The sequence below is a fragment of the Citrus sinensis genome, chromosome 1 (assembly GCF_022201045.2).
Source record: "Citrus sinensis cultivar Valencia sweet orange chromosome 1, DVS_A1.0, whole genome shotgun sequence".
NCBI lineage: Eukaryota > Viridiplantae > Streptophyta > Magnoliopsida > Sapindales > Rutaceae > Citrus > Citrus sinensis.
This window is the reverse complement of record NC_068556.1, coordinates 13518524-13535601: the sequence shown is the minus strand read 5'-3', so window position 1 is coordinate 13535601 and position 17078 is coordinate 13518524. Positions and strand designations below refer to the sequence as shown.

The window sequence follows — 17078 nt, the reverse complement described above, 5'->3', positions numbered from 1 at the left end:
AATGTTTTTTGTCCAGCTTGAGGGGGAGTGTGGCAGAATTTGAAAAAAATAGAGTTATCCTTATCTGGTGGTTGTTTTACATGATATGTTCTATCTACTTATTTTTTTGTTTTTATCCCTAGAATAAAGGACTTTGCTAAGATAAGACTCCTAGTCTATGTTAGCTTCAAGCCTATATATAATCCTGTAATTTGATTAATAAAGTTGATACAAAAGTGCAGTGTTTACTGTTTCCTTCCTATATTTTGTTACATTACTAATTGTTTTTTGATGACGAAGAACTGATGCAGATTAGGAATCCCTTTTCTAGTTAAATCAGTTTCCTTTATTGTAAAGTTTATTGTTCTTTTTCTTAAATAGTGTAGGACTTTGTTTTCCTTTTTCTTTATGGTTTAGGATAATTACTAGAAGTATAAATAGCCCTATCTTTTAACCTTAGAAGGCATACTTGAATTCAGTAATATTTTCAATTTTCAAAGCTCTGTGTGAGTTTTTGAGTTTAGTCAATTCTCGGCATTCTGCGGAATTTTATCTTAACCCCCTAGATTCACAGGTATTCTTTTGAATTAACGTGAGTTCAGACCCTTTTTTTATTTCGGTATTCTCAAGAATCATGGAATATTAGAACTAGGGGTGGGCATTCGGTTCGGGTTAGCTTACGAAATCTGAACGGGTTGAAAAATGCAACCTGATCGGTTTTTATTTCAACCCGAACCGAAATCAAAACCCGATCGGGTTAGCCTATACACACACACACACCAACGTTGCTTCCTTTCCCTCAAATCCCTAATTCCTCTTCTTTGCGCTTTCACATTTGCGCTCCATAACAGAACACCCAGCACGTAGTAGTGAGCATAGACACTCACACACGACATACCCATGTGCCACTGCTGCTGTTGATTCCGTTCAGAGCACCGGCATTGCAGGCTTGCAGCTTCTAGCCCTTCCCCCTCCCTTGAGTCGATTTGGTTCCGCATTCAAGACTTCAAGCTACTGTCGCCTTGAGCCGATCTTGAGTCGTTTGCGTCTGCTCCAACTGCTGCCGTCACTGCCTCCGGCTTCATTCACGGTCATCAGCTGCACAAGTTTATGTATGCAGTTCCAAATGGTGTATGAATGGTTGTTTGTAAATCAATCTTCTTTTGGGCATGGGTAAGAGACATTACTGGCACTGAAACTGTTCAATCTTCTTTTGTGTAACGAGTTTTTGTACTTGTCCCTGATTCGGTTTCTTAACATTGTAATTGTTGTTGTATTGAGTGTTAATGGTGATGGGTATTAATGTATTATATATGTGGTCATTTGGTGTCATTTTTGTTTTCATTTTTGCATCTGGAGTTGGGCTGGTGTTTGATTTTGGAATTTTAGGCGTTGCCTGGGTGGGATATGAATTAAATTTTGGAATAGGTTGTAACCCGAATTAGAATCCACACCGAAATCTTGACCTGCATTTTCAACCTTATCCAACCCGAAATCCGAACAACCCGAATCGAAACCCAATTTGCCCACCCCTAATTAGAACAATAAATTTCTACTGCATCAGTTTGGTATTAGAGCTAAACACTTGGTATTACAAATCTGGCCCCCAACTACCAGCAAACCTCCTTTATTCCGGTATTCTCAAGAATCAATGAAATATTAGAATATTAAAAATATTACAGAAATTTGAATTTGTTTAATTTTGCACCCAATGTACAAAAATTGTATCAACCATTCACTAAAACGACATAATTACCCTTACAAAAAGACAAAACAAAAGCAAACACAATTATAGTGGTGGTTATTTTGTAAGGGTAATTCTATCTTTTTGGTGGCAACTGATACAAATTGCAAATAATGGGTGGAAATTGAACAAATTCAAACTTTTGTAGCATTTTTTATAACATGGCAATTTTTGGGTGGATGGCTGATAATTTCCCTCAGTTTAATTATTTGTGTATGACACATACCAAGAACTTCCTCCACTGTCGGTGATGATGTTGAACAAAACTCTGGTATTCAGACCTAATCGAGCTCCAAAAGCCATGGCCTCGGCAGCTGATGCAATATGGACTCCAGCAAGCAACTGATTAGCCATCTTTACGCCACTAGAGAATATTACACAAGAAAAATGTAAAATGAAAATCATTCCCAGCAGACCAAATATTCTAATTAAATGATAATGCAATTGAGATATACCTTCCAGCACCACAGCCCCCTTTAATGACATAAAGCTTCTCACTTAATGCTGTTAATGGTAAACCACCAAGGATCAGCCCATGGAAATTTAGATTTCTTTCCAGCAAGAATAGATTTTATACTGCATGCTCCTCACCTGAGAGGACTGAACCCGTACTTTTAAGCGATTCTTCCGTGCCAGCAGCCATTATCTAATAAACAAAATATATAATAAAAACTACATTTTAGTCAACAAAATTAATTTTCCTTAAAGGAAAGGTCTTTGCGCACCGTCAGTTCTCCCATGGATGCCCTTTTAACACCACCAGAAACAGGAGCATCTACCAATTTCAAATCCTTCCCTTCAACTATTGCAATTGTAGACAAGCGAACATTAGCCAGAAACATGAAAGTAAACTAAAGGAAAATATTATAGAACTCAAGAATTACAGAAAAAATGACAGATAATATATTAAACTATGTTTAGACCAATGAAAATTTGTGTTAAGCGGAAATATAAAGGGGCAGGGGCAGTTTAGTAATTTTATTATTAATTAGGATTCAAGTATAAATAAGAGATTAAGGAGTCATTTAGGATTTATGTTGAATTTTGTCTAGTGTTAGGAGTAATTAGGAGTTTGGGAGAGATTGACCTACCTCTCGAATTATAGGTCAAGATTGTTCCTTCGTTTGATTTAATCAATAAAAATCAGCCCTAACTTAGCCCTAACTCCTATCAAAATGGTATCAGGGCAAGAATCCTAGGACAATGGCAGCAAAGAAAGTGGACGCACTTGAAGAAAAACTGAAAGCGGAGATTGGACCGCTCAAGGCCCACCATTGACGAGCGATTTAATAACGTTCAACAACAATTTTCATCCCTTGAAGCCATGTTGCTCAAATTGACGAAACTCCACCTCAACCCACCACCGGCAATATCAACAGGCCAAGGCAGCGTGGCGGGAGAATGATCTGGTGACACAGAACTCGTGCTCGGCAACGGCACAGAGGGCGGAGGGCCGAAAACTACCAGTCTCACACAGTTAGGGGCATCAATTCACGGCAGATTTGGTGGTGGGGAGGTCGGCCCAAGGGAATTACGGCCTAAGTGAGCCTTTCCTGGCGTTGGGCATGGCGAAGGAGGCTGGGTTGCGGCTGAGAGCGGTGGATCTGAGGGTTACGCGGCTGGAGGCGGCAATTTAGGGTTGGGAATTGTCATTGCGGCACCGGAATGGGCCGCGCGGGAGTTGTGGGTGGCCGGGCTTGGCGACTCGGCGGCGTTTGGGGTTGATGCATGGCCTGGGCAATCCGAATTTTGGGCTGGGCAAGGCCATTTTTGGCCAAGGCAGGCTGGGCAAGGCTACTGTGGGCCGGGGCAGGCCGGTTTGGGGTCTGGACAGGTCGAATTTGGGGGCGGATGGCTAGGAGGAGGGGTTATCAGCGAGAGAGGGAGCGGTTATGACCAGAATGCAACTGGGCAAGGAATTTCAGCCTAATATGGGGCTGGGCAAGGAGAATTTTGGGCTGGGTCTTCGGGATTTGCAGAAACTAGAGTAGATTCGGGAGGTTGGAGATCTTCGATGGCGTGAAATTGGGTGGGGCTGACTTAATTTGGAGCAAATTCTAGGATAAGGAAACTGAAAATGCCCATTTTCGAAGGCGAGGATGCCTACGGATGGGTGTATATGGTAGAGCGCTATTTCGCCATCAATGGACTCTCAGAAAGGGAAAAACTGACGGCAACGGCGTTATGTTTGGAGGGAAAGACTCTTGCGTGGTTTCAATGGCGGGAACAACGACAACCATTGAAGTCGTGGGGTGAATTTAAGGACTGGCTGTTGGAGAGGTTGCGGGCCACTCAAGAGGGAGATTTGCATGAAGAGTTTTTAGCCCTGACCCAGGAGAGAACGGTTATGGAGTATAAAGAGAAGTTTGAGTTGCTATCGGGCAGCTAGGGGGAATCCTAGAGGCGGTATTGGAAGGGAATTTTATGAAGAGGCTGAAGCCAGAAATTCGAGCCTCGCTACGCTTGCTAAGGCCGAGAGGATTGGGGGAGACAATGGAGTTGGCACAGATGATTGCGGATAAGAACACGGCAGAATAGGTTAATAGGAGCAATTCAGTCAGTTTTTCATACCAAAACAGCACACCTTTGGTAGGACAAAAAACCTAGACCTTGGGGTTTCAGCGAGAGTTCCAAAGCACACCATCGGGAAGACAGAAAACGCAAATAATGGGATTAAAAAGAGATTCCCAAAGGGATCAGGTTAGTGGGGCATGACCGGGGGTGACTTTCAAACGCCTCACAGAGACGGAGATTCAGGACAAAAGGACGAAGGGGTTGTGTTTTCGATGCGATGAGAAATTTTCTCCGCGACATCAACGTAAGGACAAATCACTACAAGTCCTGACAGTGTGTGATGAGGAGGAAGGCGGGGAAGAAGCTGAGGAAGAAGGGGCAGCAGGCAATTTAGTAATTTTATTATTAATTAGGGTTCAAGTATAAATAAGAGATTAAGAAGTCATTTAGGGTTTATGTTGAGTTTTGTCTAGAGTTAGGAGTAATTAGGAGTTTATAAGAGATTGACCTACCTCTCGAATTGTAGGTCAGGATTGTTCTTTCTTTTGATTTAATCAATAAAAATCAACCCTAATTTAGCCCTAAGTCCTATCAAACTATGACAGAGATAAATAAGAGTTTATCAACTACAAATGCCAATAAAAAAAAGGGACGAGAAGTCCCAAACATGAAGAAAAAAACTGTAACAATCTACTCAAATCTCCACATGGAGAAAAATCCCCCAAAAACAACACAACTCATGTATACAGACCCTTTCAGGATACAACTGCCTCCCAATTAAGCGAAGTAAAGAAGAAAGAGAGATCTTTGAGTTCTGCAGTAACAGAAGCCCAGAACTTCACTTATTCCCATATAAGCAAAGGATCTTCCCCAACATTGTTATCAGAGATTCTCGGGTTCTTTACATTTTACAAGACCCAAAAAATTACCAAGCCTGCACAGTCGCAAAATACTACTACTTTTCCTCTTCATTTTAAGGCCAAAAATCTTTCCAATAAGAGGGAATAACAAAACGCAGGGGCTACTGGGTAAACAACAGAAACAAATTATCACATTCTGTGATAAGCTTTTACATAAAACACACCAATCTAGAGACATAGCCATATTGGGTCTTTTTCTCTAAACCATGTCATAGGTGTTGATTTCTATGAGCGACAAACCATACATTATCTTCACTTTGGTGGGGATTTTAGCTCTCCAAATCAGGTAGGATGGTAAAAAGGATAAGGCATTGAGTTTATCAATGAGATTAAGAAAGTAAGACTTAGCTCAGAAACACCTTGATTTGTTTCGAATCCAAACTCTCTTATCCTCTATGAGATCACAGAGAGAAACCTCTTGTAGAAACCCAAGCATCTCAACACACTAAGTTTCTCTATCATTCAAATTCCTAAAGATCTTATATCCTAACTCTGTCGTAGAGCAAAATAGTTAACATGCGAGCTATAGAACAATTATGACCTAGAGAGAGTCTGTATAATCAAAGAAGAAGATCAGAAAGAGTAACCTCCCTTATCGAACAATCCTCCCAAAGTCTAATTATCGGCCCATTACCGACCATCAACATAATATTGATTAAAATAATTTATTTGCCCCTTTGAAATAAACACCAAAGGGCATTCACTGCTCCCCCTAACTATTATAGCAACATCCCAACCATTTTTTTGCACCCATTGCTTTCTTTTCATAACACAATGCCCAAGAGAATTAACTTCTAAAGGCGACAACCTTTTTTTAACACCCCCCCCCCAACCCCCGAAAAAAAAAAAAACCCCAAAACAAAAACACCCCCACCTACACCCCCCAGTTCCCACAAAATAAGTAGGGAGGCGGGAGAGAATAGATTGGATAAGAGTTAGCTTCAGCTTTCTTCCACACATCCAAATGGTTCCTCTTGAGGATTCTTTTGCACATAGCACGCTCCTCAGGTGACAAATTCTTAAAAATTGTTGCAAAAGATTAAATAAGGAGGGGTGACATAACATTTAGATTCTTACTAACTATGATAAAATAAGACAATGTACCATATAAGGAAACCAAAGGATGATAAGAATACATTGGGGCATGATAAGATGGAATATGGAATTTATTTTATAAAAAATTATGTCCATTATATTGATATATAACAGAAGTATTACACTTAAGCAGTGGACAAGGAATCAACAAAAGAGCAATTAAAGCTTACAATATGGTATCAATCCTCAAACGTATGATTTGAACCCCAAAAGGCCACCCAACCATGTACATAAATGAACAGGATATACGCCTATATCCCTAAAACTAACTCCCAATTAGGCCGAATAAAGAAAAAGGTAAAAGGTTAAAGATCACAATCAGTTCACCTTCCTACCACCTTGCTCTTGTAAGACATACACCAGAGATGGCGCCTATGAATGATAGGCACTGCATAGGCTTGAGATGACTTAAGAAATTCTTTCTAGGTTTTTCTAGGATCTTTGTAACAAATAGACCCACAAGTGATAAGCAATCAATTTGTTTGGATATTTCTCAAGAATCAAATCTAGCACAAGAGCATATGCAACAAGAAACCAAAAACATGGCATCTTGCTCCATAAAGATTGTTGATGAAATTATCATGAATAACCTATAAAGCTTTGGCGCTCAATGTAACTTAAAACTCTTTTAGAGAAGGTAACTTTAGGTGTGAGGACTGCAATTTGAATAATAAAACATTGATATATGCACAGAAGCAAGATTTTGAATATAAATAAAAGATAATAATAATAATAATAATAACAGTTTTTTGATAATTATGTCAAATAAAGGACATACATTGCAAACGCCGTTCTAATTGGCTCACGAATCCAGGAGAGACAGTGGATGAAAGGATTATTGAAGCTCCAGATGAAAGAGCTATAAGAAACAATAAATCACTGTTAATGAAACTGAATATACACGGACAATAAATTGACAAGCTTCAATTACCTGAAACTGCACCAAGATCTCCATATAAAACAGACTCAGCTTGAGCTTCATTAGTGACCATGATTACCAGCACACCAACATCTGAAACGGAAAAAGGTGTCAAAAAGGAATATGTGCTTGGTCTGTAAATAAACTCTCTGAAGTGGAACATAATGATCAGATTCAAACAATTAATGTTCAACTGTCCAATAATGATGCAAAATATTTAAATACATTATGGGATTTTCTGAAGAAATCATGCAGAGTATATTCTCAAACCACATATCAACAAATCTATATGTTCCTCTTGCAGTTGTCATAAGTATATAACTGGTCAGAGGGACCAAGATGAAGTGCTCAAGAATTCCCATTACCTGTAGATGTTTTTGCAAGCACAACAGTAATATTTATGATAATAATAAAAAAAATATTACCAATATTATTTAACCCCACATTGCTATACCGGTAAGTCACAACAAATTTAGGATATGTTTGGGACTGCTGTGCTTCTATTTAACTTTGAAAGCATGGCAATTAAAGTGTCTAGTAAACACCAACTTTTACAGGGGATCTAAACTTACAAGTCAATTATACAGAACATGAAGTGAATTCGTCCCACATCACCGGTTGGTTTCAAAGCCAGAGCACCTCAATCTCAAATATCAGTTGTACAAGTTGATAACAAATACAACAATCAATAACTCTGTGTAGAATGATCAGTTCGGAAAATTTTCATGCTTCATATATCGATCATGCTTACTAAATTCAAGTAGATTGAACTTATAGAACTGTCTCATCCAAGTGGTGCCAAAATTTAAAGTTAATAAAATATGAATTCCCAATATTTCTAAAACTATCAATAAACAGATGAACCGAAATAAGCTGTTGGGGTGAGGTCTCTTATATAAGAAACATAATTGCAAAGTGCAATCACACAGCACATCAATCATTTATTTATATTTATTTACTAACATATGAACTTAGATTAGCAGGCCTTTAAACATGGCCTACATTTACCTTTAGCTGCTTCTGCTGGAGAGTTTGCAATCAAGCCCCCAACATTTTGAAATTTAGTAAGAGTTGGTCTATATACCTGTCATCCATGTAAAGATGAAAATATATTTATCTTCGATGGCAATAATCATTTACTTAACATCTCAAACAATATGCATACATAAATGGACGTGTTCTTGCATCTCTTGGAGTGGTAGGAGAGATCCAACTATATAAACCCATAATAGCATACACAACCAACACACATACTGAATATTAGTTAGCACCAACCTTCAAAAGAAAGCCAAACAGAAGATTTAATCAAATATGGCCCATACAGTGGAAACAACCCCAGAGCTCAAGATATTAGGTGAAGAGGCCAAACCAGTACACAAAATTGAACAATTCTGATCCTGTGGCTGCATACTCACACCAACATGGTTTCAGGCCATCAAAAGGATGGTCACGAGGAGGGTCATTTTTTATGACTGAAATTTTGATGATCAAGTGAGCCAACAACATTTTCGAAACAAATTGACAGAGCACGATCAAAACTTAAATTTCACATGCATGAACAGGTTTCCAAGCCAACTGGAAGGTCGAAGGAGGACAGAATCATATTTGCCAGAGGAACAATGACAGTGCAGTTCACCCACTAATCCACATGTGAAAATGCAGACAGCACATTGACAATGTCAAGAGACTATCTGATCGCAACTTATAAAGACATTATTACTAAAAACTTCACACCTCTCAAAGAAAAACTTATGTACTCTCAGTTTACTAAGTCTTCTTTCTTCATTAATTGAAAGGCTAATCACACTAAAGATAGCAACCAAATCCTTTTGAAACGCAACCAATAAATGTCTATAAATTTACTATCCACTATGATCAGATCATCTGCGGAACACCCCACCCCCCTTCCCCCCTTCCATTTGCCATCTTTGGAGATATATAATGCGATTTCAAGGACAATAAAAAGATGAAATGTGCTATTTTATTTTGATATAGTACCCATAGCACCAATGAAGAAACTGACCCACGCCAGAGATACAAATTTTTACATCAAACTGTTTAACCAAAGAATTGACAATTTCAGCACAGAAAACACAGAAATTCAATCTCAGCAAGTAAAACCAGGACAGAAAACTACTACTATATAAAACATCGCAAGGAATTGGCAGTATTAATAAAGACAAAAGTGAGCGATTACATCATAACCAATAACAGTGAAATTTGATCTCAGCAGATGCGTTGCCATGCCAAATCCCATTGCTCCAAGACCAATGAAACCAACTCGAGTAACTGAATTGGACTTGGCAGTAATTTGTTTTGCAAGTTCCTCTGGTTTGTAGGCTTCTAAATTGGCTGCATCTGTGATATTCACTCCCAGTACATTTTCCCAAACCTGTACCATGATAGTTCAGTGAATATATCACCATGACTAAACCAAAAGGGATTATTTTTTTCCCGCTTTTCAATTTGCTTTTGTTTTTCCATATTTTGGGGGATGTGAGATTTCTATTTTTAAAAAAAACACACAACCATAGCCCATATTCCATTGAATCTTACCTAAAAGCAAAGTAACAATACATATAAAGAAAAAAAGGAAAAACAAAATAGAGAAATAACCTTGACCAGTGGGGGATTATCATCATTGGCATGAGCATGAGACAATCCTGAAATTGGAAATTTATTAAAAGAACAGGTAAGAACAAACCAGGTTGCTTCTACCAACAACACAATTATTAAATCTGATTTTTTTATTCAAATTAAATAATGGATTACTATTGCTACCAAGAATTAGTTGTTGATGAGCAACTGCCAAGAGCGGGAGGGGAAAAGCAAGCGTCTTGGCCATGTCCAAAGCAATGCCCTTGAATTTGAAAGTTCCAATTAGTCTCATTTAATGAAAATATAAACATTATGAAAGCAGTCAAAAAGTCTAATAATTAAATCATAGTACATAATAAAAAAGTAAAATATTGTTTTTCCTTGCAACATAAACTTATGAAATTTAAGATATTAAAAGAAAAAATTGAAGTACATTAAAAAATACTCATATGAGATATTATAACCCCCAAAACCATCTAAACTTAATAAAGAGATGACTAACAACTTTCAATTATTAGTTTCTTCAGAATTTCTAAAAACATGGCGTCAACATGTGCTTTACCTTTGAAAACTGAAGAGAGTGGAGAGCTGATTTAAAATAAAAAATAAAATAAAATTTATGTTAAACAAATGTCGTCTCCCCATCATATTCAGGAAAACAAAATATACATTAACCTCTTTTTTTATACTTGTTAATGTGTTTTGGATAGCTTTATAAAAGTTTCTGAATGGAACTTGAACCAACCTGAAGAGAAATTAAGAAAAAAGAGATCTCCTGCTAACCATAGAAATTTCATAATTTTTCACAAGCCTTTCAGGTAATTTACCATGTTAATAACACCATGAATGCTAAAAGCTTAACACGATAGCAAAGATCATAAAAAACTTATTTAAAATCTAATACACTTCCTAACATGCATGACTGAATATAATTAGCCAGGTTGTCACTTAGAATAGAAAACGGGCCCTGGTAACTCGATGTTATAATTAATTAATAAAATGGGGCATTTTCGTGATTCAAACACCTGACCCTTGGTGAAACTAGTTCTAGTTACCCTTGTCAAATAACCAATAATTCAGTAACACACCACACAAATGCTAATCATCCAAACACCAAACACTGATTTTAGTCAGGCACTGAGCATACTACACCACAAGAAATTTTAAAGGATCAAAATAATCATGAAAAAACATATGCCACATAAGATTTCATTGAATTTGGTTTCCAGAAACTAGCTTGACAGAAGGTTACACAGGAGTATATCAACTTTATCAAACTAGACATTGCATGGGAATTAAATCCTTCGAAGTATTTGGAACAATTTGGTTGTAGAGCAAAACCATGTGAAATTTTATAAGATTGAAAAAGCATAGAGAATTTATGTATATAAGTGTCAATGAATTTACATTCCAAAAACTAGCTCATAGAGGATTAAGCTAAAGTCTATCAGCTTTTTGTAGGTTCAGTCGAGAGGTGTAGTTCCTAAAAAATATACAACACTCTGGTTTCTTGCCAAAACTACATGAATTATCCAGGATCAAAATTGCCACATAAACTTTAGATTAAGTAATCCATAAAATCTTTGGCTCAAAATAGTTACAGAATAATACTATAGGAAATACATGAGCTTCTAAAACATTAGTGCAACAGTAAATTTTCCTAGCAAACTCTTCAAAATAATGCTAAATACAGATACAAAAAAGTGCATCCCTAAGAAGTAACCACATCCAACAAAAGTAAGAATCTCTTCTTACCAAATTCTGAATGAACGCATTAAGGAAATGAAGTTTGGCATCACCCCTCAACAGATTGGGAATATAATTCTTGAAAATCCTGCAGCATGAACATCACTTCCCAAACTCAGAAACAAATTTTCAGCAAACGCAAAGGCAGAAAACATAAGTGCTTGTAGAAGCAGTCATAATAGTTTGCCAGCGGGAAACAAGCGCACATAAACCATTTAAAAAATGTGAAAAACAAAAGATTCAGCTGATAGCTTAGATCATTATATCAATTAATTATTGTGTACAGAATACAAAGTAAAATAAGAACCAATTCAATCGCTAGTCACTGTTGAGCTTAAATTAACGATTAATGGGGCCAGATCAGCCATAGACTGTGACTCAAACTTTGTCACCTTCACAACCTGTCCTACATTTAGAGAGGTAAACTAATAACTTGTCAGGTCATTTATACTCCACAAAGTTATGCAATCGAACATATGAGAAAGCAGTAACAAATCACAGAAATTAGATGTTGATCAGGAAAGAATAAATCAGTTAAAAAATGAAGGATAGAAGCACAATATAATATTAGGACATATACAGCTCAAACTGTCATTAGACAATCTTAATTATTGATGCCATGCATTCTCCTAATCACCATCTAGCAATTTAAAGTGTAATCCATACATACCTTCAAGTGCATGGCAACATATTTTGGTAGTTAATTAGTTGTCAAAATAAAAAAAATAGAGTTATTACAATTTGCTAGATTAGTTCTACTATTTTTCAGAATTACTGTCTATATGTTGTCTAATTTTATTAAATCTAATGCAGCATTAAGGTTCAGTTCTAACAAACCTTCTCTCTGTTACCCTTTTTATTTTTCCCTCAACTCAAAGAGCAAGAAGGGCAAGAGATCATTCAAAGTTTAACCAATCAATTACTTTTCCTTATGTAGAGGCCAGAAACTTCCTGAATTGCCAATTATGTGTGCCTACGTTTAATTAATTGTAAATCTCTTGTGGCGTCAAGGTTCAATTTTAACAAACCTTCTCTTTTCTTATCTTTTTTTCTTTTTCTTCCTTCCTAATGACTGTAAAATTGGTTGACTACAGTTATTAAAACCTTAAAGAATGTATTGACAATCTCTTTCTTCATAATCACATATGCATTCTCCTAATCACCATCTAGCAATTTAAAGTGTAATCCATACATACCTTCAAGTGCATGGCAACATATTTTGGTAGTTAATTAGTTGTCAAAATAAAAAAAATAGAGTTATTACAATTTGCTAGATTAGTTCTACTATTTTTCAGAATTACTGTCTATATGTTGTCTAATTTTATTAAATCTAATGCAGCATTAAGGTTCAGTTCTAACAAACCTTCTCTCTGTTACCCTTTTTATTTTTCCCTCAACTCAAAGAGCAAGAAGGGCAAGAGATCATTCAAAGTTTAACCAATCAATTACTTTTCCTTATGTAGAGGCCAGAAACTTCCTGAATTGCCAATTATGTGTGCCTACGTTTAATTAATTGTAAATCTCTTGTGGCGTCAAGGTTCAATTTTAACAAACCTTCTCTTTTCTTATCTTTTTTTCTTTTTCTTCCTTCCTAATGACTGTAAAATTGGTTGACTACAGTTATTAAAACCTTAAAGAATGTATTGACAATCTCTTTCTTCATAATCACATTGTTTTGCAATTATGGGATAAACTCTTCTCAGTTTCCGTGTTGCATGGGTGATTCTGACTTCTTGCATATCATTTCTCATAGACAATCATTTGTGCTTCCAATTAAGGTAGGCAAGCTAGAGAGATATAGAGCTAGCTTGTTGAGGCTATTCTTTGGACAGCAATAGAAAAAATTTTAAAAGTAAAGAGGGAAGTTCAAGTTTTACATGATATAATTAGATTTCAGTATGTTTTCCATTTTTTAGCGTTTCAGAGACCAGTTTTCCGTCATCATAGTAGGGATGCATGTAGTGTGATCAGAGAGCTAGTTTCTGATGTGCATTTTCTATTCTCATCGTCTTCTGTGGAAGATGGGTGGACAGTTAGATCAGCTTCTTTCTAATGGCTTTTCTGAAAACCCTCTGAAGTTCAAACTATATTTTGTTTTTTTTTCCATTTCTTAACATATTAATAAAAAGAGAGAGGGAGATAAAGGAAAAATTAATAATTTTCAAGCTTTCATTTTGGTTTCTTGTCCTATCAGTAGAACTCCAAGACGACTTGACAACTAAAACATTTACGTCAATGTCAATTTTTAAAATTATCATGATACCCCGAACTCTAATTTTGTCAACCACAATAACGCCCGAAACCCTTGAAACAGTTTCCAAGTTGTTGTACTATCAACAATAAGACAAAAGATTAACTAAACATCATCCAACTACTGAACCAGCTACTGAATTAAGAGCATCTATAGTTGCTAAATTTTTTTCTCTGCTTTTGTATTTCTGTTTGAACTTTGAACATCATGAAACTGTCATCAGGGAGAAACGGATAGAAAAATGAGACAGGTAGCAACAAACCATGAATTTCCAGCAGCATTTGAAATGATATCATAGAGAACCCATGGATGAATCCCAAATTGAACTCCAAGAGAAATAGCCTCTACAGAAGCAATAAGATGAACGCCCTCGAGCAGATCATTGACCATTTTGATTTTGCTGCAATGGGAAGGGAATTAGAATCAACCAAATTCTGAAAATACCAAAAGGAACATTATGAAGTTTGTGAATAACTTTCATTTTGAGAAACACATGCATCAAAGTTAGCAAGACAAGTATTTATTATTGTCAAGAAGTTAGGATTTTTCAGTTAGTTTGAAAGTCTTATCAGAATAAATTTTAGATAATTAGTTTAGTGTTAAAGTTTTATCAGAATAAAGTTTTAGATAATCATTTTTTTAAATTCAAGTTTAGATAAGTATCCTACAATTAGGGGATATCGATTAGGAGTTTGTTTTCTACATTCTATTTAAGTGTAACTTGTAGAATGAATGAAATAAGAAAAATAGTATTTTCAGACTCTAAATATTTACAATTATACTTTTATATCTGAATAGATCTGTTATTTTGAAGTAATGCACAATCAACAGCAGCGATATTAAATTTGCATGTCAAGCATGTGTCTGGCTTTTTAATGAAAATCTGCTTAGCCTGACATAGCAATTGGATAAATAAAGGAACTTCATTGAGAAAATAAAATCTAACAGCTGCATCCATAACCCAAAAATAAATAAATAAATAGTTTACTAGACTGAAAAGAATGGCATGTTTCATTAAAGTTCATGTACGGATACCCCCCAACAAAATGGAATTGCTGAACGCAAAAATAAGCATCTCATTGAAGTTGCTAGATCCTTACTTTTTACAACTCAAGTTCCTATGTATTTGTGGGGGGAAGCTGTACTCACCGCTGCCTATTTGATAAATCGAATGCCTTCAAAAGTTCTACAATTTCAAACTCCATCTGATTTCTTTAATCAATGTTTCTCTACCTCACGAATTTCAGTCACACTTCCACCCAAAATATTCGGTTGTGTTGCTTTTGTCCATATTCACAACCAGAATCGGGGCAAACTTGCTCCAAAGGCTAGAAAATGCATTTTTGTTGGATATTCTCCAACACAAAAGGGTTATAAATGTTTTGATCCTATTTTAAAAAAAATGTTTGTTACTGTTAACAAAGGAGAAGAATAAATATCTTTTCTTATTTTTCAGATCTGCTTTCTGTTACTACAATAGGGTTAATTTATAGGACTACACATTCCTAATTTCTGGAAATATACAAATTAGTAATAGCTGTACAAATCAGACAAATTAGACAACTAATCCTAGAAATCAGGAATGTCAACTAATCTAATCTTTCCATATTTTCTACACCACCCCTCAAGTTGGTGCATAGATATTAATCATGCCCAACTTGTCAATGAAAGATTCAAACTTTGGCCTGAAGTGTCCCTTGGTAAGAACATCTGCTGTTTGTTGCTCTGAAGGGATGAACGGCATACATATAACTCCATTTTCCAGCTTTTCTTTAATAAAATGCCTATCAATCTCAATGTGCTTTGTACGATCATGCTGAACAGGATTATTTGCAATGCTTATTGCTGATTTATTGTCACAGAACAGTCTCATAGGTGCTTCAATATCTAATTTCAGTTCTCCAAGGACTCTTTTAATCCATAACACCTAGCAAACTCCATTTGCCATGGCCCTAAACTCAGCTTCAGTACTACTCCTGGCAACCACGTTTTGTTTTTTGCTTCGCCAAGTAATTAAATTTCCCTATAAGAACGTACAGTAACCAGATGTTGATCTTCTATCTGAAATTGAGCCTGCCCAGTCTGCATCTGTGAAGACTTCTACACTCATTTGATCACTCTTCTTAAATAATAACCCTCTTCCAGGTGTACTCTTTAAGTACCTGAGAATCTTGTGAACTGCCTCCAAATGTTCCACACAGGGTGAGTGCCTATATTGACTTACAGCACTAACGACAAAGGCAATATCAGGTCTTGTGTGAGATAAATAAATGAGTTTTCCTACAAGACGTTGATATCTACCTTTATCAACTGGAACTCCATCGAAAACCTCTCCTAACTTCTGATTAAGATCCACGGGCATATCACTTGGTCTGCAACCACTCATTCCTGTCTCCTCTAGCAAGTCCAAAACATACTTTCTTTGTGACACAGAAATTCCTATTCTAGATCTTGCAACTTCCATACCCAAGAAATAGCGTAAGACCCAAATCCTTAATTTCAAATTCCGATGCCAGGTGCTTCTTCAGCCTACTCATCTCATCACCATCGCTTCCAGTAAGTATTATGTCATCTACGTATACAATCAAGATAGCCATCTTTCCACCATCTGTGTGTTTCACGAACATTGTATGATCAGATTGTCCTTGACCATATCCTTCTTTTCTAACAAACCTGGTAAATCTCTTGAACCAAGCACGAGGAGACCGCTTCAGTCCATAAAGGGATTTCTTCAATTTACATACCTTTCCTCCAAACTTGTCTTCAAAACCAGGGGGCGCACCCATATATACTTCCTCTTCCAATTCTTCATTGAGAAACGCATTTTTAACATCCAATTGAAACAATGGCCACTCCAAATTAACAGCTACAGAGAGTAGTATTCGAATGGTATTTAGTTTGGCTACGGGAGCAAATGTCTCTTGATAATCAACTCCGTAGGTTTGTGTGAATCCTTTTGCTACTAACCTTGCTTTATAGCGTTTCAAGGATCCATCTGAGTTGTATTTCACAGTGAAAATCCACTTACAACCAACAATCAATTTTCCTTTAGGCAAATAAACCATCTCCCACGTTCTGTTTTTTTCTAGAGCCTCCATTTCTTCACGAACAGCCTTCTTCCATTCAGGAACCTTTAGCGCTTCCTGTATAGACTTAGGTATATCCACACTTGACAATTGGAAAGGGGATGTTGAGTACATGACCTAATTCTTTTCCTAAGAGCAATGGGAAGATCTAGAGGGTCAGAATGTACTTGTGGGATAGATAAGGATTCAGACTCTATAAATTTAGAGATTGTACCTGGATTTTCAG

General features: G+C 36.5%; 1 protein-coding gene across 12 annotated transcripts in view; it reads right to left on the bottom strand.

Annotated features, from left to right (window-relative positions):
- Positions 1–17078, bottom strand: part of LOC102621925 (uncharacterized) — a 57930-nt gene that overhangs the window by 27963 nt on the left and 12889 nt on the right. For all 12 annotated transcript variants that reach the window (XR_008053251.1, XR_008053252.1, XM_052437604.1 and 9 more), the window contains 12 exons: positions 14029–14166; positions 11525–11603; positions 9953–10031; positions 9788–9834; positions 9369–9563; positions 8180–8255; positions 7184–7264; positions 7031–7111; positions 2449–2525; positions 2315–2369; positions 2179–2227; positions 1950–2087 (listed from right to left, as the gene is read on the bottom strand). Coding sequence is in view for 10 of the 12 variants with exons in the window: in XM_052437604.1 (XP_052293564.1) it covers positions 1950–2087; positions 2179–2227; positions 2315–2369; positions 2449–2525; positions 7031–7111; positions 7184–7264; positions 8180–8255; positions 9369–9563; positions 9788–9834; positions 9953–10031; positions 11525–11603; positions 14029–14166 (1095 nt within the window). In the remaining 2 variants the exon portion in view is untranslated. The remainder of the gene's footprint in view (positions 1–1949; positions 2088–2178; positions 2228–2314; positions 2370–2448; positions 2526–7030; positions 7112–7183; positions 7265–8179; positions 8256–9368; positions 9564–9787; positions 9835–9952; positions 10032–11524; positions 11604–14028; positions 14167–17078) is intronic.